Raw genomic sequence first — 23,143 nt, forward strand, 5'->3', positions numbered from 1 at the left:
AGCATATACCATGTTCATGGATGGGAAGAATCAAAAAACAGACATACAGCCCTGGCTGCTGTGGCTCAGTGGGATTGAGCGTCGGCCTGCGAGCCAAGTGTCATTGGTTCAATTCCCAGTAAGGGCACGACTTGGTTGCACATCAGGTCCCCAGTTGGGGGCGCAAGTGAGAGGCAACCACACAGTGATGTTTCTCTCCCTCTCTTTCTACTGTTCCCTCTCTCTACAAATAAAATAAATAAATAAATAAATAAATAATTTTTTTTTAAAAAAGAAACATATGGTTTAAAAAAAAGGACATATATATCAATGGAATAGAATAGAGAGCCCAGAAATAAACCAAGGTCAATATGGCCAATTAATATTTGACAAAAGGGGAAGGAACATCCAGTGGAATGAAAAGAGACTCTTGAACAAATAGTTCTGGGAAAACTGGACAGGGAAGTGCAAAAAAATGAAAATAGACCACCAACTTATGCCCTACACCAGAATAAATTCAAGATGGATCAAAGACTAAATGTAAGTCATGACAACAGGATGGGCATTGACTGTGGGAGAAGGGGGGTGCTAGAGGGGGACCAATAGGGGAAAAAGTAGGACAACTGTAATAGAAAAACAATAAATAAATAAAAAGTTATTTTTTTAAATGGTGAATGGCATGAATATAGCAATTATACAATAAAACGAACCAAATGTGTAATAAATGGGATCGAACTTACCTATCAGTATGTAAAATATTATTTAAAAAATAAAAGACCCAGTTTAACACTCCCCTTTACAAATAACAGAGGCTCAGAAAAGATCAAGGATTTACCCACTGTCCAATAGTCATTCTAGCCACAGAACTAGGATTAAAATCCAGGTCTTTTGACTCCTTTCTAATGTTCCTTTCTTACACTTTCCCCCATGAAAAATGCATGTCCAGGTATTCTTCAGAAAACGTGCATCATTAGATATGGACAGATTTTAAGAGTAAGCTAAAAATAATACCTACAACAACAGTCCCCTTCATCAACACGTGAAAGATAAACAATATCCCAAACTCAGTGTTTTCAGACTTAGTAACCTGAACAAGATGGCAGCCCACTCACTGGACTCCCCACCAGAAGTCTTTGGGAAAGCAAAGGAGAGGAACCAGAATTACAGCTCCTTCCCTTTGTCTTTGAGCACCGCAGCGCCAGTGAGCTGGCACAACAGCTAGTAAATGATTAGCTATTGCCAATGGCTCAATTTGCAAACAGTAAAAATAAAATATCCAAGAAACAGTTGGATTAGGTGAACTGAAATGGAACCAAAACAGTCTTGAGTATGTTCCCCTTTGAGAAAGAAAATTAGACTAAATGAATGAATTGACCGAACATTTAAAATTCTGTCTCCAGCTTCCTTTGTGGGAAGGTTTAGTTCTTCCCAGGAAAAAAAGAAACATGTCATTTGTTTTATTATCTCTGCTGCCATTTAGTTCCACTATCAATATCAGTCAAAATGTGCTTAATGCCAAAGTTTCCTAAGTCAACTGAAGTGCTGCTCAGATCAGAAAGAGATCTGTCTGTCCATAATACCTCTAACCCACAGACAATGTCTACCCTCACCAAGAAAAGACTAATATTCCAAGTCACCTTTGTCCAGTTTGATTTTTTAAGGCACCACAGATTTGAACACTTGCAATCTAGGTGAGGCTTAGTTTATACATTCTTCATTAAAAGAAAGTAAGACATCCTCAGAAGAATGTAATATGAAATCTTTTAAGAAGGGAAAGGGATAAGATGGCATCTTCTAGCTTTTCACCACCAGCACCCCTGAGATTCTGAGTGAAATTAGGTCAGCAGGATGCAGTCCTCAGAGGCCCCACTCTAAGGTGGGCCTGCATTTTTGCTGCCTTTACCACTCCCTAACTCAGGCCTTGGCTTCTCACCTGGACAACAGGAACCATAACTACAAGGCCTGTTTCATAGGGTTTAATTAGATCATATCATGCTGAGCACAGTGTCTCAATAGCTGTTACCTGCCACTCTTTTCATCATTATCACCTCCTTCAGGTGACATAACTACCACCATAAAAGAAGTTTAACTGATAAAAACAGTAAAGTCCATAGTTCTCTTTTTTATTTGTTTTGGTTCCTCTTGAAAGTTTGCATAGGACATTTCTTGCTGTCATATCAGATAAACATTTAAATAGGGCCTGCGCTGTACTACATGGTGCACACATACACACATAAAATCTTTAAAACGGCATTCTGAGATAGGCCCTATTATCCCATCTTCTTGGGGACACTGAGACACAGAGAGGTTGGGTAAGTTCCATAGCAGATCAGCGTTGGAGAAGGAATATGACCTGCAGTAGTGTGGCTCCAGTGTCCAGCTCTAACTCCTTGTCATACAGGACACAACATCACAAGCCACCACAGGTTGCCCAGGTACATGGCCATGGCTGAGGTAGCACCCAGGGCCTGGAGCATGAGCCTGGGAGGGCAGGTTCCCTGAAAATAGGTATGTCAGAACCCAAGACAGTGCAGGGACAGGGCCCCAGAAGAGAAGCCTGAGACAAGAGGCTGGGCCCCAGTCAGGACTACGGGGCACTGGAGGCACTCAGGACTTTGATGAGAAGACACCTGACACCAGCCAGTGAACCTGAACCATGTTTGGGGAAGGCCCCTAGCCCTGTGTCAGGCTGGCCTATGTTCTGGGGCATGTGCCCAAATGAGCAGTGAAGTGAGGGGAGCACAGGCAGCTGCTCTGCACAGCAATGACAGGGCAGATAAACTAATGAGAACCCCAGACTAACGTGGTCATTGTTAAGAGCCGTAACTCCTGTCTCAAAACCACCTACAGACTTTAGACAGCCTTGGACAAACTGATTCTATTCTGTCTCCCAGTCTCAGTTATGGTCTACAGGAGACATTTCATCACACCTCTTCTTGTGAGATTAATGGTTTTTTTGGCTTGGTGGTCTAAGTACAGATGTGATTAATGATATTCTCCAAGGGCTTTAATACTTTTGCATTAAAAATGGCACTAAAATATAGGACCCCCTTATCTCTATATTTAGATTTACATATGTATTTAAGGCAAAGGAGAGCTATATTTCTTCATTTAAAAAGATTAGGAAAAACTTATATTTGAAAGTATGTGCTATTATTTCTAAATTTATTACATAAAATTTTAGTTCCCTATTAATAAACCTTGGGTAGCACTTTAAATTAATTATAAATGAGCCTCATTATTGCCAAATACACACACATATTTCATAGTGCATACAACTGCGTAATAGCAAATTACAGTGTGAAAAACTCAAGGATTCAGAAAATTTGGATTCTGACTTCACCTTTTAACACATCGTTGATTGGAAATTTTACACAAAAGCTATCCCATAACACCAGCTATTTTTTCACAATTGAATATGAAAATGAAACAATCTAACTAAACTTCATTAAATGTCTGAAAATGTTTAATTAACCACAGAGGATCTTAAAACCTTAAGGAATTATTATTATTATTATTTCCCCTGTGAAGGAATCCCATAGTATAGTTAGAGCAGATAAAAGAAACATTCTATTTAAAAATGCTTTTATATTATTGTGGGGTAAAAAGAAATAGTGCCAACTGAGCCTTAATTAATATGACAAAAACAAGTCATATTTTAAAATATCATTTCTCCTTCTCAGATGCTAAACTCATGTTGTACAAAGTCCACACAGTAAACTTCCAATGAAGTTCAGGAATGAAGCCAATGATGAAAAGATGACAAAGCAGCAGCTCAGAGATTTGGGTGAGTGCTGTCCCCTCTCCATTGGGGCTCCAAGTCCTGGTTTCTGGTTCTGACTGTGTACAGAGTCAGAGTCTCTTGGCCAGTCCCCAGGATGCCCTCTCATGGTGCCACCTTCAAGGCAAGGGACACTCAGGCTCTTGTGATCCTGGAAACAGCATAAACCGAAGGTTTAGATGTGGTACAACTGGAGAAAACTTGTTTGTATCTAAGCAAGACTTCTAAAACGCCTAACTCCATATCAGAACATCTTTTTTCTTAGAATGAAATAGAAAACTAGTGGATATACCTTCACTGCATTGAAGGATGTTTTTAAAAGCCAGCCTATCTGTTGATTGCTGTTAGGGATTCAAAATCTAAGTTGACTAACATTCATAAGTTTGTAAAAATAAAATAAATGAATGAATAAATAAATAGATTTAATAACGATTGAAAGAGGAAATCATGTCAGGTCCCATTAAGAGATTACAAACACTTCCGGCCAAGATGGAGGCAAAGACAGACACGCTGTGTCTCCCTCCACAACTAAGAAAGAATGCAACTACTTCAAAACTAGAGACAACCAGAAGTTCCAGAAAATCAAACTACATGGAAATCCATCAAACAAAGATATAAAGAAGAAATACTCATCCAGACAGGTAGGAGCAGCAGAGCCGAGGCGGAGAGGACTCGGAGCGGTCACACGTTTTAAAGGCAGGAGGGACACCTGGGGAGCATTCCCAACGCCTCATGGGACCTAGCAGTTCACGGTCCCAGCACCTGGGAAAATCAAGCCTCATTGCTTCTGACTGCAGACCAGTGGGGGTTGGGGTGGAGGCAGAAACTGCTGCTCTCTCAGCAGAGTCCACTTGTTTAAAGGGCCCCCACAGTCCTAGAACATCTACAGACCCACACACTCTGGGAACAACAGCCAGGGCAGCAGCTAGAGGGGCACCAGTCCGGTGCGGAAGTGGGAGAGGTACCTGGAAAAGGGGCACATGCTGGGAAGGCGGCATTGTTCCCTCTCAGATCCTTCCCCCACATACAGTGCCACAACGTGGTGAAAGAGGTCACCCTGTACTGACTAATCCCTAAGGCTCTGCCCCTTACAATGTAACAGGTGCAACAGCTCTACCTGGGACACAGAGGCAAACAAACGCAGGAGCCTATCAGAATGAGGAGACAGAGAAGTATGGCCCAAAGGGGGGAACAGATCAAGGTTCCAGTGGGAGAACTAAGCGATGAAAAGATAGCCAACCTAACAGATGAGGAGATAGCCTAACAGACGCAGAATTCAAAACACTGGTGATAAAGATGCTCACGGGCTTGACAGATATGCTTGAGTATTGCAAACGCATAAAAGAAGTGAAGGCTATGCTAAGTGAAACGAAGGAAAATCCACACAAAACCAATGGGAAAGGGAAGGAAACCTGGGTTCAAATTAATGATTTGGAACATAAGGAAGAAAAAAAGCCAACCAGTGCAGAATGAGGAAACAAGAATTGAAAAAATGAGGAAAACTTCCCATATTTTGTGAAGGAGATGGACATACAGGTCTGGGAAGCATGGAGGGTCCCAGGTGAGCTTGACCCAGAGGGGACCACACCAGGACGTATCATGATTGAGATGCCAAAGGTGAAAGATAAAGACAGAGTCCTGGGGGCAGCAAGAGAGAGGTGGAGAGTTGCCTACAGGGGGTGCGTATAGGACTATCAGCTGATTTCTCAGAAGACATTTTGTGGGCAGGAAGGGAGTGGCAAGCAGTATTCAATATGATGAAAGGTAACCTGCAACCAGGATTACTCTATCCAGCCAGGCTATCATTTGGAATGGAAGGGCAGATGAAGTGCTTTCCAGACAAGGTAAAGCTCAAGGAGTAACATCAAAGGGACTTACTTAAGAAAAAGATCAAAACTATGAACACTAATATGACAACAAACTCAACTATCAACAACTGAGTCTAAAAAATAAAAACAAAATCCAACTAAGCAAAACAGAAATGGAACAGAATCATAGGTATGGGGATCATTTGGAGGATTATCAGCTGGGAGTGGGGAGGGGGAGAAATGGGGATATGGTGCAGGGATTTAGAAGCATAATTGATTGGTACAAAATAGACAGGGGGAAGTTAAGAATACCATAGGAAAGGGTGAAGCCAAAGAACTTATATGCACGACCCATGGACATGAACTAAGGGGGGTGGGATTGCTAGAGGGAAGGGAGGTACTGGGCAGAAGGGAGCAAAGGGGGAAAAAATTGGAACTACTGTAACAACATAATCAATAAAATATACTTTAAAAAAATGACAAACAAATCTCAGATGAAAAGAACACATATGATCAATCGAATCAGTACCTTAGATGGTGTGATCGCTTTCTTTACATCCTTAGAAGCCAGTGCAAAAGCTGAAAAAGGAAACATTTTTATATTAAAATCAGCAATTAAGATTTATTCTCACATTGAATGGTTTTTGCTTAAAATGAGAAAAAATAATAATACTTTAACAAGACAAATTTTGCTCATTTTTAAAAGCAGCTGCATTGCCACAAACTAGAACCACTGGCCACCTTTATCTCTGGACCTAAAATTATTTATCAGTGCAAAGCCAACATGCTTAGGCTACCAAGCTAAAGAAATGCTCCATCAGAGAGCTTAGAACCCATGTATACCATTGCAGTCTATATACAAAAAACACAAAATAGATGCACACAGAATACAACTTCTTAGAAACCTCAATTATGGTGCCATATGGTAAACAAAAAAACTTTCACGGCCAAAAGCACTTATGGAAAAAAGGGTTTATTGAACCACATGCTAGCTAGAAATGGACCAGATCCTGGAGTGAGCAGTCTAAGCCACCAGCAGGAGGACTGGATGGAGAAGGTGACATATCTGCTGTCCTGGAGCTGAGGGGAGTTTTTATATATCATGTTTCAGGGAAGAAAGATCTAAGTTGTTCTGAAAGAATTTATATCAGCTACAGATAGGGGGTGGGAAAAGGTGAAGGGGAACAGTTCTAGGATTGGTGCACAGCCTGTAAGGAAGAAGTATTTACTTTTGACTGGTGGTGGGCACAGTCCTTAAGTTCATGTACAAGCAGGATGCAGTGGTGTCCGCTGCCTGCTAATAGAGCCTGGAGGTTGAATCAAAGCTCCAACACACATTCAGGAAGCGGAGCAGTCTATTGTTACTTGGTCCACAGCTATTAATTAGTTAAACACTCTCATCCTCATTGCTTTCTCTCCCTCACTTGCCACTGTCATTTAATTTAGGAAACTGTTGCCTTTTATTTATTTTTTTTTTTGGGGGGGGGGGTCACTTCTTCAGCAAAGGCGAATTCCTGAGCATCTGGAGGGAAGAAGTACATATCCCCACTCTGGAAATCACTTCCCGAGCCTGGTGGCAAGAACTAAATCTGGCCCCAGCTTAACATGTTGAGGAAGTGGCCTCAGCCACATTCAGGAGACTGAAAGGAATCTACTGAAGCTCTGGGCCCCGGAGAGTGGGAGGAAATAAATCATTCCCCATTTAGACGATTTCACATTCTGAATCAGAGCCCATAAATAAAGATATCCCTAGAGACACATCTAGGCTCCACATTAAATAATAATAGTAATAATAATAATAATTAATAATACAGTAACACTTTGAAAATGTAAAGCAAAATAATAAACCACAGTGAGGAAAGTAAACTGGACAAAAAAAAAAATTTAATTTTACAGTGCATTTCTCAAAAGTATTTCACAGTTTGCTTTCTCCAATTAGCATTCCCAGGAAAAATGGGCAATGCCATCCAGCAAGAATGCACTTCAAGGCGGGCCAGGCAAGTCTTAGGGGTGGTAATTCAGCACAAGGTCTATGGATGCTGGGCTCTGGGTGACAGAGCAGGAGAGCACCTCACTCACTTGGGTGCTTCCCAGCCCCATTCCCAGACAGCCTCCGGCTCTCCATTAACATCTGCTCAGGGGAAATCATCTAAAACATAGTCACACTAAGAAGTCAGTCATTAAGGTGGCTTAATCATTTTCATTTCCAGGTGACAGTTCAAAAGGCACAATGAAATTGAAATGTAAGCCAAATGAACCTCTACATGTGAAGTTTAGATAATAGCAGATATTACAGGAGGCCTCCCTGAGACTACTGCTTATAAATAGCAAATCCTCAACCCCACCCCTCTTCTACCCATCCTTGGTTCTTCTACAGAGCACATACTACTACTGACATAACACACACACATTTATTTATTGCTTATATTATATATTAGTTCATTATAAGCTCCATGAAGGCAGAAATGTAGTTTTATTTACTGTTTGCCCATGAACCTAGAATACAGCCAGCACACACACAAGATCAATAAATATTCATTGAGTGACAAATATGAATGAATGAGTGAACGCAAGCTTCCATGATGGCCCTGAGGTAACATCACTTAAGGGCTGTCTATTCCTTCCACTAGCCAGTATCAACCAGTAAAATGACACAGCTTAGTGTCCCCACCTTAATTTATTTTCACTAGGATCTGACCTACTGTCTTACTTTTACACAGACACACACACACACACACACACACACACACACACACACACACATGAAGCCCAAACCACTCACTCATTAAGTTCTAAGAAGAAAGGAGAGATTTAACACCTAACACCCTTTAACCATTTAAATTCTGTTTTCAGGTACTTAATTTTAGAGGGGGGGGTAATATGGGGTCACTTACCTCCAACCTAGTAAGCACATTTACATCCCTCAAGAAAATATCAAATACAGTAGTCCCTCTCTATATCGCGGTTCACTTATCACAGCCTTACTGTATCACGGGATTTTTTAAAATATTATATTTAATTATTTATCATGGATTTTTCACTATATCGCAGGATTTGGTGGTACTGTATACGTATGTTGTTAAAGTTACATAGGTTTAAGAGTGTAGAATATGTTTAAGAACCTAAGTAGTGTTTATAAAAGTGTGGAAAAGGTTAATAAGGGAGTGGAAAAGATTAATAAGGGACTGGGAACGGTTTATAAGTGTGTGGGAAGGGTTTCTAAAGCCTTAAAATATATAAATACTAAAAAAATGGAAGGTTTCTACTTTGCGGATTTTCGCCCATCGCGAGGGGGTCTAGAACATAATACCCACGATAAGTGAGGGAATACTGTATAGAATTATTCATAAATATACAGGGAGGTCATGGCATGTTAACCTGGCTCAGCACCACAGAGTTTCAGAAAATAATATATTCCAACAACTTCCAGGCTATAAAAACTGTGGCCAATCAAATATCGATAGCAAAATACACATCCACCAACTCCGTTAACTCCTCATGCCAAACATGGACAAAGCTCTCTGGGTTCGAGTTTACTTTTCTATTAAGAAAAATAATCTCAATCGAATATGTTCAGTGACTCACCATCTAATAACCAGCACTTAGTCTTATGTCACTGCTCTCCAAGATTAGATGGCTACATCATCACAGAGCACTTAGAATGTAGACTTCACTGAAGAAAACCTGTCTTTATTTGGTGGTACTAGTTCTGAAAAGGAGTAATATATCACCTTTCATAAGTAAGCAGCTAGTATTATTTGACAATCTTACTGTTTCAAGTAGGAATTGCATAGGGAAGATGTTCCCAATAAATCAAAAGAATTCCACAAATCCTGCCTGTCATACTCAAAACCCCATCTTCATGCCTTTGTTCAGACAAGGCCAAGATGAGGGCAAACATTTTCATTCTCTGCAAAAATACACAGGCCTACAGCTAAATATTCTTAAAACAACAACAACAACACAAATCTTGTCCTTTCTCCCCATAACTCTGCTGTGAAATTAAGAACTCCTTTTCCTGACAGAAAAACATCACATAATATTTATTTCTTTTTAAATTATATTCTATTGATTATGCTATTACAGTTGTCCTTATTTTTCCCCCTTTGCCCCCCACCACCCAGCACCCCCCAACTCCCTACAGCACTGTTCATGTCCATGGGTCATGTATATACATTCGTTGGCTACTCCATTCCCTATACTGTACTTTATAGTCCCTTGGCTATTCTGTAACTACCTATTTGTACTTCTTAATCCCCTCACCTCTTCACCCCTTCCCCTATACCCCACTCCCATATGGCAATTATCAAAACGCTCTCCATATCCATGATTGCCTTTGTTCCTCTTGTTTGCTTAGTTGGTTTTTTTTAATTGAATTGTGGATAGATATGTATTTATTGTATTTTTTGGTTCATAGTTTTGATCTTCTACCTCCTAAATAAATCCCTTTAACATTTCATATAATAATGGCTTGGTGATGATGAACTCCTTTAGTTTTTTCTTGTCTGAGAAGCTCTTTATCTGCCCTTTGATTCTAAATGATAGCTTTGCTGGGTAGAGCAATCTCAGCTGTAGGTCCCTGCCTCTCATGACTTGGAATATTTCTTGCCAGTTCCTTCAAGCCTGCAAAGTTTCTTTTGAGAAATCAGCTGACAGTCTTATAGGAACTCTCCTGTAGGTAACTGACTTCTTTTCTCTTGCTGCTTTTAAGATTCTCTCTTTATCTTTAACCTCTGGCATTTTAATTATGATGTGTCTTGGAGTGGGCCTCTTTGCATCCATCTTGGTTGGGACTCTCTGTGCTTCCTGGACTTGCATGTCTATTTTCTTCACCAAATTACAGAAGTTTTATTTCATAATTTTTTCAAATAGATTTCCAACTTCTTGCTCTTTTTCTTCTCCTTGCACCCCTGTGATGCGAATATTGAACCTCTTGAAATTGTCCAAGAGGCTGCTTACACTATCCTCACTTTTTGCATTCTTTTTAGTTCTTGTTATTCTGATTGTTTTTGCTTCTTTATGTTCCAAATCATTGATTTCTCAGCTTCGTCCACTCTCCTGTTGTTTCCCTGTAAATTGTTCTTTATTTCAAGTAGTGTATCCTTCATTTCTGCCTGGTTCTTTTTTATGCTGCTGAGGTCCTCACTAAGTTCCTTGAGCATCCTTATAAGCAGTGTTTCGAGCTCTGCATCTGATAGATTGCTTATCTCCATTTCGTTTAGCTCTTTTTCTGGAGTTTTGATCTGTTCTTTCATTTGGGTCATGCTTCTTTGTCTCCATATTTTGACAGCATCCCTGTGTTTGTTTCTATGTATTAGGAAGAGCTGCTTTGACTCCATGTCTTGGTAGTGCCTAATGTAGTAGGTGTCCTATAGGGTACTTGAGGTGTGCCCTGCATGTGGACTGAGTATATCCTCCTCTTGTAATTGTGCCTTGTTTGCTGTTGGCACATCAGTGAGAGGGATTTACCCAGGCCAGTCAGCTGCAAGGACTGACAATGACCACTTACCACCAACCTTCCCCCTCCATGGAGGGGCAAGGTGGTGGTGCTAGGACGTGATCTGTAGTTATCCACTGGGTGTGCAGGCTCTGGGATTTCCTGGATGGTGCAGGCCAAGGTCAGCCCCCACCTGTGTCCTGCCTGGGGCCACCCTGTATGAGCTATAGAGCAGTATGAGATGTCTGCTACTTATGTTGGGATCAGAGACTCCCAGGTGAAGCCAAGCTGAGAATCTAGGCTGGCTGCTGCTAATGCTGGGCCTAGGGCTCACTGAGGCCAGTTGTTGCTTGTTTGAGAGGATTTAGGAGGTTGTGAAGCATGAGCCAAGACCAACCCTTTATGTATATGGAAAAGCAGCTTGGGTGGGTCCCTAAATTGGATGGGGTGGAGTCTCGGGGGATATCCAAAGGAGGTCAAACAATGTTAAGCCAGATGGATGGAGCGTCAGATATGACACCAGCTTGCTGGTTCAGGATGGGGAAACGGTTAGAAAAGGGACAATGGCCTCTGCTTGCCTTGATGCCAGACACTTCAGTTTCTCCCTGTATACCACTGATGCCTTTCAAGCTGCTACCCTGGTGGTGGAGCTCAGAGGGAGTGAGTCTGAGCAGGTGAGTCCGTGTGTGGTTCTTTAAGAGGAACTTCTTGGGGCTGCAGCAGTTTCTTCCACCAATTCAATCCCCACTGGTTTCTGCAGCCAGAAGTTGTGGAGACTTATCTTTCTGGCACTGGAGCCCAGGGCTGGAGAGCCTGGTGTCAGGCTGGGACTCCTCACTCCCGAGATACCTGTCATACATTTTTTTTTTCCTGTGTGGTTGCCTCTAACTCGCGCCCCCAGCTGGGGACCTGACATGCAACCTAGTAATGTGCCCCAGCTGGGAATCGAACCAGCGACACTTGGCTCACAGGCCGACACTCAATCCACTGAGCCACAGCAGCCAAGGCTTCTGTCATACATTTTTATCTATCACATGGGACCAGCCCATTCTGCATCTGCACCCTTTCTAGCAGTCTAGATGACATCACATAATATTTAAAGCAATATCATTAGAATGCATCAGACTTACTTTCAGGCATAAGAGCAATCATATGGCAAAATCATCTCCAGTAGATGAGTATGAAAAAAAAATACTAGTTGGTTTTATTTTTGCTTCCATAATTTAAATAAAACAACTCATCAAGGAACCGAATGCATTTGGAAGATACAGAATAATACTCTATACCATTATTACATCTGGTCTTAAGATAATGAATCGTTTATAGAGTTCCTACCATGAAATCTACAGCTGGAGGAAAACAAGAAGAAAACAGGAAGAAACTGAGAAAAAAGTAGCAAGGGAGATAAGAAATCACCTGGCACCTTGGAAAACTCTAACAAGAGCTCAGGGTGGCAGTTTAACAACAGGGGGGAACAGGGGCAGAAAGTGCCCCTACACAAGGAAAGGGAGGGGCCCACAGGGCTCCGGGTGTGTGTGTGTGTGTGTGTGTGTGTGTGTGTGTTTAGGTAGGCTCCGGGGTGTGTGTGTGTGTGTGTGTGTGTGTTTAGGTAGGCTCCGGGGTGTGTGTGTGTGTGTGTGTGTGTGTGTGTGTGTGTGTGTTTAGGTAGGCTCCGGGGTGTGTGTGTGTGTGTGTGTGTGTGTGTTTAGGTAGGACAACGACCATGTCAAGCTTGAAGCAGCTAGAGGAGCTCGAGACCTTCGCCCATTGTCCTTTATAAGATTATAAAGGGTCTTAAGTCTAAGAGGGGAGGATTGTTATTTTTTATTGTTAAAAACATTAATTAATAATTTTTTTTTTAAAGAATAATATAGGAAAGGGTGAAGCCAGGGAACTTGTATGTACAACCCGTGGGCATGAACTGGCCAGGGGAAGAGGGGCGATGCTGGGGGAAGGGTGGTGCTGGGCAGAGAGGAGCAAAGGGGAAAAAATTGGAACTATTGTAACAGTTGTTGTTGGCAGCCGTCCGTCTCGAGAGACGATGGTGTAGCTTCTTAAGAGTCTATCTGCACCGCCGAGAATGGCTGTGCAGTCCGACTCGGGAGTGACACGGTATCTGTCTCCTCCCGTGTTGAATCGACATCTTGCGATGACGCTGGAGTGTCCTCTCCAGTGAAGCTGAAGCTACAGAGCCTGGGCAGGGTGATATGGAGGGTCTGCTGTTGCCCATGCAGCAGACCCCCCCTCTCTTCGCAGCTGAAGGGTCCAAGGGAAAGACAGAGTCAATACAGCTTGGCTTCAGGTGCGCCGCAGGAGTTGCCGGTGTTGACTACAACGTCGAACCGCCTTAGGGACTCCGGCTCCGGATTTTCTGTTGGGGTTTACTCCCTTAGCCTTTCCCCTGAAGAGGTATGCCGCAAGGCAGCAGAGGTTTTTTGGAGTCAGAGTTTTCCTTCTCTGATGTGCCCTGACTGGAAGATCGAACCAGCGACACTTAGCTCGCAGGCCGACGCTCAATCCACTGAGCCAAACCAGCCAGGGCCATTGTAACAGTAGAATCAATAAAATATACTTAAAAAAAAAAAAGATTTTACAAAAAACCTGGGACAAAGATTTATGGGCTCCACTAAGCCCTGAAGTGCAAGAAAAGTGGAGAGGAATTAATTGTACTGCATTTAACCAACATTAATCAACTATCTTTTCTTGTTTCTGGGAGGGAGTACAGGGTCCCATGCCCATGTAGAAAAGATGAGTGTATGGCTAACCCCTCGCTGTTTTGTTCCTATTCCCCCAACCGTCCTCCCAAACTCTCCTAGTAACATCTGTCATAGAAATCAAATGAAATAAAAAAATTAAAAAAAAAAAACTAAGACCCTAAATAACCCCACCTCCAGGGGTGCTGCCAGGATTGCATGAGGTAAGGCAGGGCTGGGCACAGATGACAAACCTAGTGGGTGACTATGACATTCCTGCTGGTGGTGAATGTGGCCACATACTGTTTAGGTGCAAGTGTGCCATGCACACCAGCCAAGAGGAAGAAGAAAATCACGTGGGCCTGACTGCCATCAGGACCCGCTCACAGCGTACACGGGCTGGCAGGGCTCAGGGAGGGCGGCACACTTGACACACTGTGGGAGGCAGCCTTCCGGGCTTCACTTTCTTTCCTGTGACCTACTTTCAAAACATCCCACCCAGCACAGTTCCACTCCCATAGCTCTGCTCCCTGGAGCTCTCCAGGTGTCATTCCAGGTCCTCCAGAGGGGTCTTCACCTCCAGTATGCACAGCTCGCAGCCAATTTACTTGGTTCCATTTACCTGCTTGAAGATACTCCATGGCAGCAGAGGGAGCAGAAACAAGCTCTGGCTCAGCAATAGGGAGCAGAGTCTGCCCTTCCCTCAAACTCAGACAAGTCCACTGCCCCCGGACTTGTGGATGTGGACGACTGAGTAGCAGCTCCACTATCCCCTGAGGGGGACACTGCCCAAGCACAGAATGAGAGCCCTGCCATTCCCCACAGACTGGGACCGAACCACTTCGGGCAGTGGCTGGGGATCACATGGTTTAGTACATGTACTATTGCTGGAACAGGGCCTGGCACTTGCTTGCTAAGTGCTCTGGGTTATTATCATTATGAATTTATATTTTCACCTGTTTAAAATAAAATCAAAAAGTGGCTGTGTGGGCATTCTGAGCCACACATGAGGCTGGGAGTGGGGAAGGGGAGATCATAGTTTAACAGGAGACAAGTCCCTCAGTCAATGCTGAGCACAGATGAGTGGCTCTGACGGCAGTCCTCCTGATGGTAGTCACTAGGGAGCACCTGTGGGTGGAGAGAGGGTACGTCATCCAAGCAGGGCAGCAAAGGGTAAAGAGGCTTCCAGAGAAGGAAGCTCAGAGCATGAGAAAGTAAATTCCAGGCAGCAGGGACTTCAACGGCAAGAGCAACAAGACCTGGAAACAGACTTTGAACACAGAGCACGGTAAGCAGGCCAGTGTTTCCAGAGCATGGCCACCTGAAGGGAGGGTGTGACTGGGGCAAGATGAGGCTGGAGATGGCAGGGGCCATATGATGAAAGGGGTTGGTGTTAGAAAATCTGCTTTTATTCTGAGCGCCATGAAATCTTTTGAAGAAGGCAAATGCTACATTGAAATGTGTGCCTTAGCTTTCTAGAGGTAGCACGTGGGTGGTGGATGGGCAGGACATGAAAAACACAAGCACACCAGCTGGGAAGCTAATAGAGCCGGGCGATGAGAGGTAAGGGGCTGACTTAAGGTGAGTCAGTGCCTGGGCACAGCAGGATTGTGAGCAAGAGCAGTGTTGGGGATACTAAAGAAGTAGAATGGACAGGCTTCAAGATAGATCATAGGGATGAATGTGAGGAGGGAAGGAAAATTCCAGAGGGTTGGTGAGGGAAGGAGGGGAGGGGACAGAGAGGGAGGGGGAGAAAGAGAGAGACAGAGACAGAGAGAGAGAGATAAGCATAGGTGATTCTGAATTTCAGATGGAAGGGACTAGGCAGACTGGGCTGCCATCACAAGCTGCAGAATAAAGGAGGGTGGGCAGATGTGTGGGAAAATTCAATTGGATTCCCAATACTCAAGGTGCCTACATCCAGTAGCAGCCTGGTCTCCAGGTATGGTGCTTAGCACAGAGGTATGCAAGGAAAGTCACCAACTCAGTATCTCCACAGTACAGTGAAGCTGAAGCCACAAGACTGCACAGGAGACAGAAGGAAGGAAATCCCCATATTTCAGGGACAAAATTAATAAGACAAAAAGCAACAGTCAGGCAGAGAGGGAGGCCATTGTTTAAGAAGTTTCTAAGAGGTTCTCCTAAAGATCTCTCCCCTTAAAGCTCACAGTACATGAAAAGACACCGAGTTACAGGAGACCTCGGCTCCAGGCCCACTGAACCATGAAGTCACTGTCAGGGACAGAGTCTAAACTCTCACCACCTGGGATTCAATCCTGGCTCTGCTGCTTAGTAGATAAGCAACATGGGACCAGTAAGTTGGCCTCTCGAAGCCTCTGCCTCCTTTCCTGTAAAGAAGGACTCAAACAAGAATGAAATAAGTCATTACATGTTCAGAATAAGTCACTACATGACCAGGTTCAGGACAGGATCTGACCTATGAGAAAAGCCAGAACCTTTTGCTCAGGAGCCAATAGCAAACTCTTAGGAAAGGGATATGCTGCACTGGGAAAATGCCAACACAATTCTACTACCAGGGCAAGAAGAAAGATGGACAACAGTTAGGTCAGGGAACACCTTCACCTGTCCCACAGGTTCTACCACACTACAACAATTTGGCCTCCTACCCAAGGACGGCAAAGAGATGGGATGGCAAAGAGACGGGACATCTCTCCTCTAATGAGCCCATGACCTACCCCAATTTGAAATACATTTGAAACACATCTCCTGTTTTGTTGAAGAGGTCAGCAGGAAAATGGAGTTTGGCCTACAGGCTTTTCCTCACTTGGCAAAAGAGTTTGCCAGGACCAATATAGTCTATGTGCCATAGGACAAACATATTTACAGGAAAGACAGGAAATGGAAAAATAAGTAGAAAATAATAATATATTTTAGAAAGAAAAAGGTCATTTGATTCTTTGAGTCATATCTCATTTAAACAAATGATATGAGAACCCATGTGCCAGTCAGGATATGAAAAGAAGAAAATTCCAACTCAGACTTTTAAGGGAGAAATTCAAAACAGCACCCTTTTAAACATGTAGCACAGGCTGAGTCATAGAAGGGGCAGAGGAGTAGCTGATCACACAATCTCCTCCAGAACACATGGAACAAGCCCAAGAAAGCAAACATCAAAACAGAAGGACAGCCGAACTTTTAATAATTCCTTCACGTTGCAAGAGTATTACTAAACCATTAACTGCCAGGTTGACTTATAAAAACACAATTTACACTTAACTTTTGGGTAACTTATTTTTGATATACAAAATGTGGGTTTTAAAAGTACCCCTGTCAGGACAACCGATTCCATGGCACCCACAGTCTGACATTCTAATGCCTATAGAACTTACTCATCTGGTGTCCAAAAACCTTTGCTGTAACAACCCTAGTTTTAGAGACTCCTGCCCCACACACGACAGTCCCTCTAGAAACACTTGAAAATCTGCCAAACAATGCTGGAACCAGAGAAAAACTTCTTAGTTTGAATTCCAGGGGTCCTGGTTCCTTTCCACAGTGGACAAAACACCTGACTGGGCTTCAATCCACATGTTGTTCTCTCCAAAACAGCAACTAGCATCATTTTCTAGACAAAGCCATTAGCAACCATACGGTCTCTATACCTGGGCCTAGGGTGACCTGGTTCCTATACTTGTCAGCATGTGCCAGGCCTCATCTCCAATCTTCTGAATCAGAAAAATCTGAAACCCAGGAATCTGCATTTTAACAGGGGACCCTGAAGGGGGCTCTTTAGGATACTGAGGTGATTCTTGTGTGTGTGAAAGGTTGACACAAACTGGGAAGAATAGCTGGACAGGTCCTCAAGGGAAATGACTGGCGCTATTTTCACAAGTCCTGGTCATTTCTTTCCCCACCTTTCCTCCCTTCATCTCATACATGAAAAACAAGGCGCCCACATCAACACCCTCAAGGATCTGGAGAAAAATGAAGCATGATGTGAAAAGAGCCTTGAGCTCCTCACAGGAAGCAACGATATAAACTAAAACATATCACCTTTTCAGATCATAAAATATTCTTTTAGGAGCAAAAATAAGTCACAGCCCTATAAAGAAATGGCACTACTACACTTGAGTACATTCAAATAGTATTTGATGATATCTTTATGACAGAAACCTGACTCCTCCCTAACTCCACTCTTTCTCTAGGTGGCTATCCCTATACCCACTGAACCTATCAATCACCATATCTTAGCAATTCTTAATCATGTCTCACATGGCTGAGTCCCCACATCCACACCATCACCCTCCAATCCTGTTCTATAGCACAACCAGTGGGACTTCATAAAAGGGAAGTCAAATCATGTCACTCTCCTCTGACAGCCCTTCAACAGTTTCCTTTCGCCCTATGGACAGTCCAAAGTCCTCACCCTGGTCTCCAAGGCCTGCATAACGGGGCCTACTGGTGTTCCAGCCCTCTCTCTCCAGCCCAGTCTCTTCTCATGCCATCTCTCCAGCACATGTGCTCACCTTGCTCTGCCAGCTCCCTCCCTCTCTCCCTCCCTCCACTGACTTCTGGCTTCCCCCCTCAGGTCTGAGCTCTTCGGTTCCTTCCCTAGAAGCCTTTCATGAGCCCCTCCACCAGGGTTTCTCAACGGTACTACTGAAACTTTGGACCAGATAACTGATTCTTTGGGGGAGGGGGTATCCTGTACACTGCAGTATGTTCAGCAACACTTCTGGCTCCACATGCTGGTAGCACTCCCTGCGAAACTACCCCCTATGACACCCAAAATGTCTCCAGACAAGGACAAACATTCTAGGAGGGAGGGCAGCAAAATGCTCCCTGTTGAGAATCCTGCTCCAGAGTCCAGCCTAAAGCCACATATCTCTGAATGAACACCTGCCACAGCACTGAGCTCAGCGGCAATTAGTTTTCAATGTAGTTAGTATTTAATATCACTTTCCCTTTAAGACTCCAAGCTCCATGGGGGTGCAGAGGGACTAGATCTGCCTTCTTCCTGCAATATCCCCAATCCTTAACACATAATAGATACTCAATCCTTTCTGAATAAATGAAAGAAACTTTGAGTACAGTTTTTCCTACTATTTTAATGCCATTTTAAAATTGTTAACCTTTTCTAGTAGTCCAAATCAGCACCTACACTGAGTTGGGTTTCTTTGGGAGTGGCTTAGTGAACAGAGCTTTGAAATAGGGTCAATTATAGGTCTGATTAACCCAACACCCACCTTTCTAATGGGAAAGATAGAATTAACACTCCTGTATATTGTTGTAAGCAAGAATCTGTATAACACCAAAGATGGGTCACACAATGCTACAAGGAGGCAAAACGGGTAACATTTGCAAATTCCCCATAAGTAATCCCTTTGTGCCTAGAAATTATGCTTGCTTTATAATATTTCTAATTAGCAGTATAAACCTGATACTTCGTGTTCTGAATGAGGTCAGTTGTTGGAATTTGCTCAAGGACCAGGCCCACACGTATGCCCAAGAGGAAATTAACAAAGGGGTCTGAACATCTCCTCCCCACCCTACCCCCATTTGAAACAGAGGCTCCTCCCACCCCCTATTCCACTGCTCCCCAGGCCCAAAAAGCTAGATGACTGGCTACAAGCAAACTCCCTTGGGTCAAATTCATGACCAAGGGGGCCATGCCAACTTGGGGGTCCTGAGCTACCCAGACAACAAAGAATCCATCCAGATGGTTAAAATCTGGGTTATCAGGTAGGTAGGTAGCCGCCTTTGCTATAACAGAATGTTAAAACTGAAGAGATGGCAAAGTTCCAATATTTTATCTGGTCTATGGCTCTCATTTTATAGAGAAACCACAGGAAACCACACAGTGGCTGACCCAAAAGCATGAATAAATCTCTGATTCTAGAACTGGCAAATAACTTGAGAACTGAAATTGTAGTTGGGGGCGTGAGAGGCAACCACACAGTGGTGTTTCTCTCCCTCTCTCTCCTTTCCCCTCTCCCTAAAAATAAAATAAATTTTAAAAATAAATAATTAATTAAAAAAAAAATGTTCGAGGTATTTTTAAACTATCAGGAGTGCCCAAATGCCTCAGAACTCCTATTGTTACAGAAACAGGGGAGTCCAAAAACAAACCCCAGAGTTTGCGTCTGGGAGACAGGCAGCAGGAAGCAGCTTTCAGGATGCCCTTGCATGCCTGGAGCTAGTGGCTGGATACATTGTTGCAAAGATCCGCTTTACTTCCAAGACTCAGGAAGATGGGAGGGACCTTGGACTGTGGGCTGGTATGGAAGAAGCAGACAGAGCCTACCTAGGGTTCTGTGAATGGTCAGAACTATTTGCAACACCCACTGCCTAAGAGGACGCAGGGTGAGAGAGGAGGCAGGAAGGAAGAGGGGAGCAGCTGTGGACATTTTTAGGCTGGCTCTGGCTGTAGGAGGCTCTTTCTCGCCCTCACGCCCTCACTCTCTGGCTCTTGTGGGCTCCCTCCATCTGGCTTGGAGAAGGGATCTCCAGGCTGCTTTAAGAAGAGGTTCTTGCCAGGCTGCTTTCAGAAGGAGAGGAGATCCATGCGATTTGCAGGAAGAAGGCAGTTTACAGGGAGGCTGAGAATCCAGGCGGTCCTGCATTGAGAGCTGGAGGGCACCACAGCACAGAAAGGACCTCCCCATTCAGAACTGAGTGATTGGCAGCTACTGGTAAAGCTGAACTGTGCCTAGGAAGTAGGGAAACGGTGTTGGTGTTTCTGACTTCCGTAAGACTGGCCGGGTCTGGGAGGGGGAGGCAGGACTTTGTGTAAATAAACAATTCTTTTCCTTTTCACCAAACTCTGGTATTCAGAGTTATTCTGGCGGCGGGCAATCAGACCCCAAACTAAACAGCCCGTGGGTTCTGTTTCAATCGGAGCAGCCCAGGGGTTCTGTTACACTATCATATTCTCAGTTTCAGCTATATTTCAAGATTTATAGAGTGCCCCGCCCCCAATGTCAAAGCAGAGTTCAATAAAATGAATTCATGGTTTATTTCATACCTCCAAGAATATAGCTTCCTGTCTGTACGAACCTATGAAAGATATTCACAAAGCCAGGTCTCAGAGAACTTTTCAAAGATTCTATGTCTTTTATTTATTGTGCTTATCTGACAATTTCACAATGCTAATAGATCTCCAAAAAAATGCGTTGGCATTTTAGTTCATTCTTTGTGTCCTTTAACATAGTATCAATTCTGGACAGTGCAGATATTCCCTCTAGGACAATAAAAAAATAGGTACACATAGCAATACAAATACGCCTTTCAGCCCATATGCTGACTATATAATATACAAACCTTACATTTCCAGGACAGCATTATAAGGTGCAGGGCTATAAATAAAATCCCAATTTCAGGTGCCACTCACCCACTTTAGTTAGGTGCAAAACTTCCAGGCAGCTGGCCAAGTAATGCAGCTAGCAGTCACCTCTCCACTCCCCTTCAGCCTCAGTTCTCCCAGAACCCCAGCAGCGCACTCCCTGCCACTAAAGCAGGTCTTCACCAAATGCAGTGGCTCCCCACAGTCCCTAGCAGTCTTCTCTGCTTAAGGTGTCCGTACATTTTTTATTACATTGTTGCTTACTTAATCATGCATGTGGGCAACTAATTACCAATTATCCCCACTCAATTTTCCCACACTGAACACCTATAAAAATGCCAGGGGTGAGGAAATAAGCTCCTTAGGCAGAGAGCTTAAATCCAAACAAAAACTGGCAGCAGAGGTTCCAGTGGGCTACCAAACAGCGATGCGCAACAAACAACACCACGTATTCCCTAAACCGCACCACTCTGCCATTTCTAAAAATCTGAAATTACTGCCTCTTAGGCTGTACACACAAAGGTCTGGGTTAGACGACAGTAACCCTGAGAACACTGAAGAGAATCATTTTCCTCCAAGCTTTCGAACTTGAACAAATCTCACCATACAAGTTAATTACAATGATTTTTTCAAGAAAAACTTTCATCAAAATCATGTTATGATAAACGGGAGAACATGGAAGCAAAAAAGGAGGAGGCTTTACAGCAGCAGCAAGCCCAGCAGGCATAGATTCCAGGAGTGTTCTCTACTTTTCCCCCATAAAGACCCAAGATTTGGGATGGTGGAGCTTTAAAGGGCCTTCCTGGAGCCAGGGACGCCCACGCTGAGGAATACGGGTCCTCCCACGCCAAGGAATGAGGGGGTGGGAAGGACTGGTGCCAAGTTAGCATCGTGACCTCAGGGACCAGGGCATGTCCGTCAGCCCACGCAGGGAACCTAAGTGGAGTGAACGGGCACATGGTCTCGTTCTCTCAGATCCACGGGCGGTGCGGGCAGGAAGGGCAGAGAGGGGCAGGACGCCAAGAGGAGGCGCAGAGGTGGGGCGAGACTCGGGGAGGTGCGGCGAGACGCAGAAAGATGCGGGGCGTGCGGACAGCAGGCGGGAGTGGGGAGTGGGAGGTGGGGGGCGGACCCGCTCCCTTGTTCCAAAGTTTCTTGCAGTCGCACAGCTATCCGCCCTTCCTGTGGGAGTGACGACTCGCGCTCCCTGCATGGCCGGCGGCCGGCTCCAGGCGGAAGGAGGCGGAAAACACGAGGCGGAACGGCCGAGGCAGGGACCGGGCAGCCGAGAGGGGCCGGAGCGACGTGTCCCGGGGCCGTGGAGCTGGGTCATCCGGGCGCCGCGAGGGGGCGCTCCTACGGGCGCCGAACAGCGGGCCGCGGGCACCTGGGAGCAGGACTGATCTCCCGACGCTGCCCTTGGCGCGCGGAAAGCCCGCGCCCAGCGGGTGCGCGCCCGCCCGCCGCTACTTACCGAGCGAGCAGGTGAGGAGCGAAAGCAGTGCTGAGAGCGCGCGGCGGCTGCGGCAGGCGGGAAGCCGCATCCGGGCGGCAAGGCTGCGCGCCCTCCGTGGGCTCGGGGACGAAGAAGCGCGGGGAGCGGAGCTGCTGCGCCGCCGCCGGCACCACCCCCGCCACCCCCACCGCCCCCACCACCCCTGCAGGCCGGCTAACCCTTTTCCGCGGCTCCCTCCTCTCTCTGCCTGCTGCGCCCGCGCCCCCTGGCGGTTGGTAGGGGAACCGCCCGTGTGCGCGCTCGCAGCGCTCGCTTGGCCCTCAGTGAGCAGTGAAGTGGCCGCTGGGCGCCCTCCTTCCAGGCGTCTTACCTCTGCTTTCTCCGACAGTAGTCTCCACTCCTACTTTTCTTCCCTCTCCCTTCTCTCCCTTACAGAGTCCCAACCTTTACTCTCGTTCCGTCACCTGTCTTTCCTGGGTCTCCAGCAATAGGTCAGTAGTTCCCCCTCCGATTCCCAAAGTGATAGAGGCCGGTTAGGAAAAGGAAATCACTTTCCCTCCCTGTCATTATACCATCTGCTATTTCAAAGTCAGTAATTCAACTCTTAATACTCTTGGCACCAGTGTTCTACCTTGATTAAAGTGTTTTTAACCAGCTCAACTAATTTACTTAATATCCATTTTTAATGG

The 23,143-nt window shown here is 44.7% G+C and overlaps 1 protein-coding gene across 1 annotated transcript; it reads right to left on the reverse strand.

Annotated features, from left to right (window-relative positions):
• Positions 1–3,656: 3,656 nt before the first annotated feature.
• On the reverse strand, positions 3,657–22,626 carry LOC150012379 (uncharacterized). Its single transcript, XM_090273730.1, has 3 exons — positions 22,473–22,626; positions 6,098–6,147; positions 3,657–3,911 (listed from the first exon to the last, which is right to left on the reverse strand). Exons 1-3 carry the CDS (start codon positions 22,540–22,542, stop codon positions 3,672–3,674), a joined length of 360 nt encoding a protein of 119 aa, XP_090129856.1. The 5' UTR covers positions 22,543–22,626; the 3' UTR covers positions 3,657–3,671.
• Positions 22,627–23,143: the final 517 nt, after the last annotated feature.

Source organism: Furipterus horrens, unplaced genomic scaffold, assembly GCF_987537825.1.
Source record: "Furipterus horrens unplaced genomic scaffold, mFurHor1.1.pri manual_scaffold_4, whole genome shotgun sequence".
NCBI classification, from domain to species: domain Eukaryota; kingdom Metazoa; phylum Chordata; class Mammalia; order Chiroptera; family Furipteridae; genus Furipterus; species Furipterus horrens.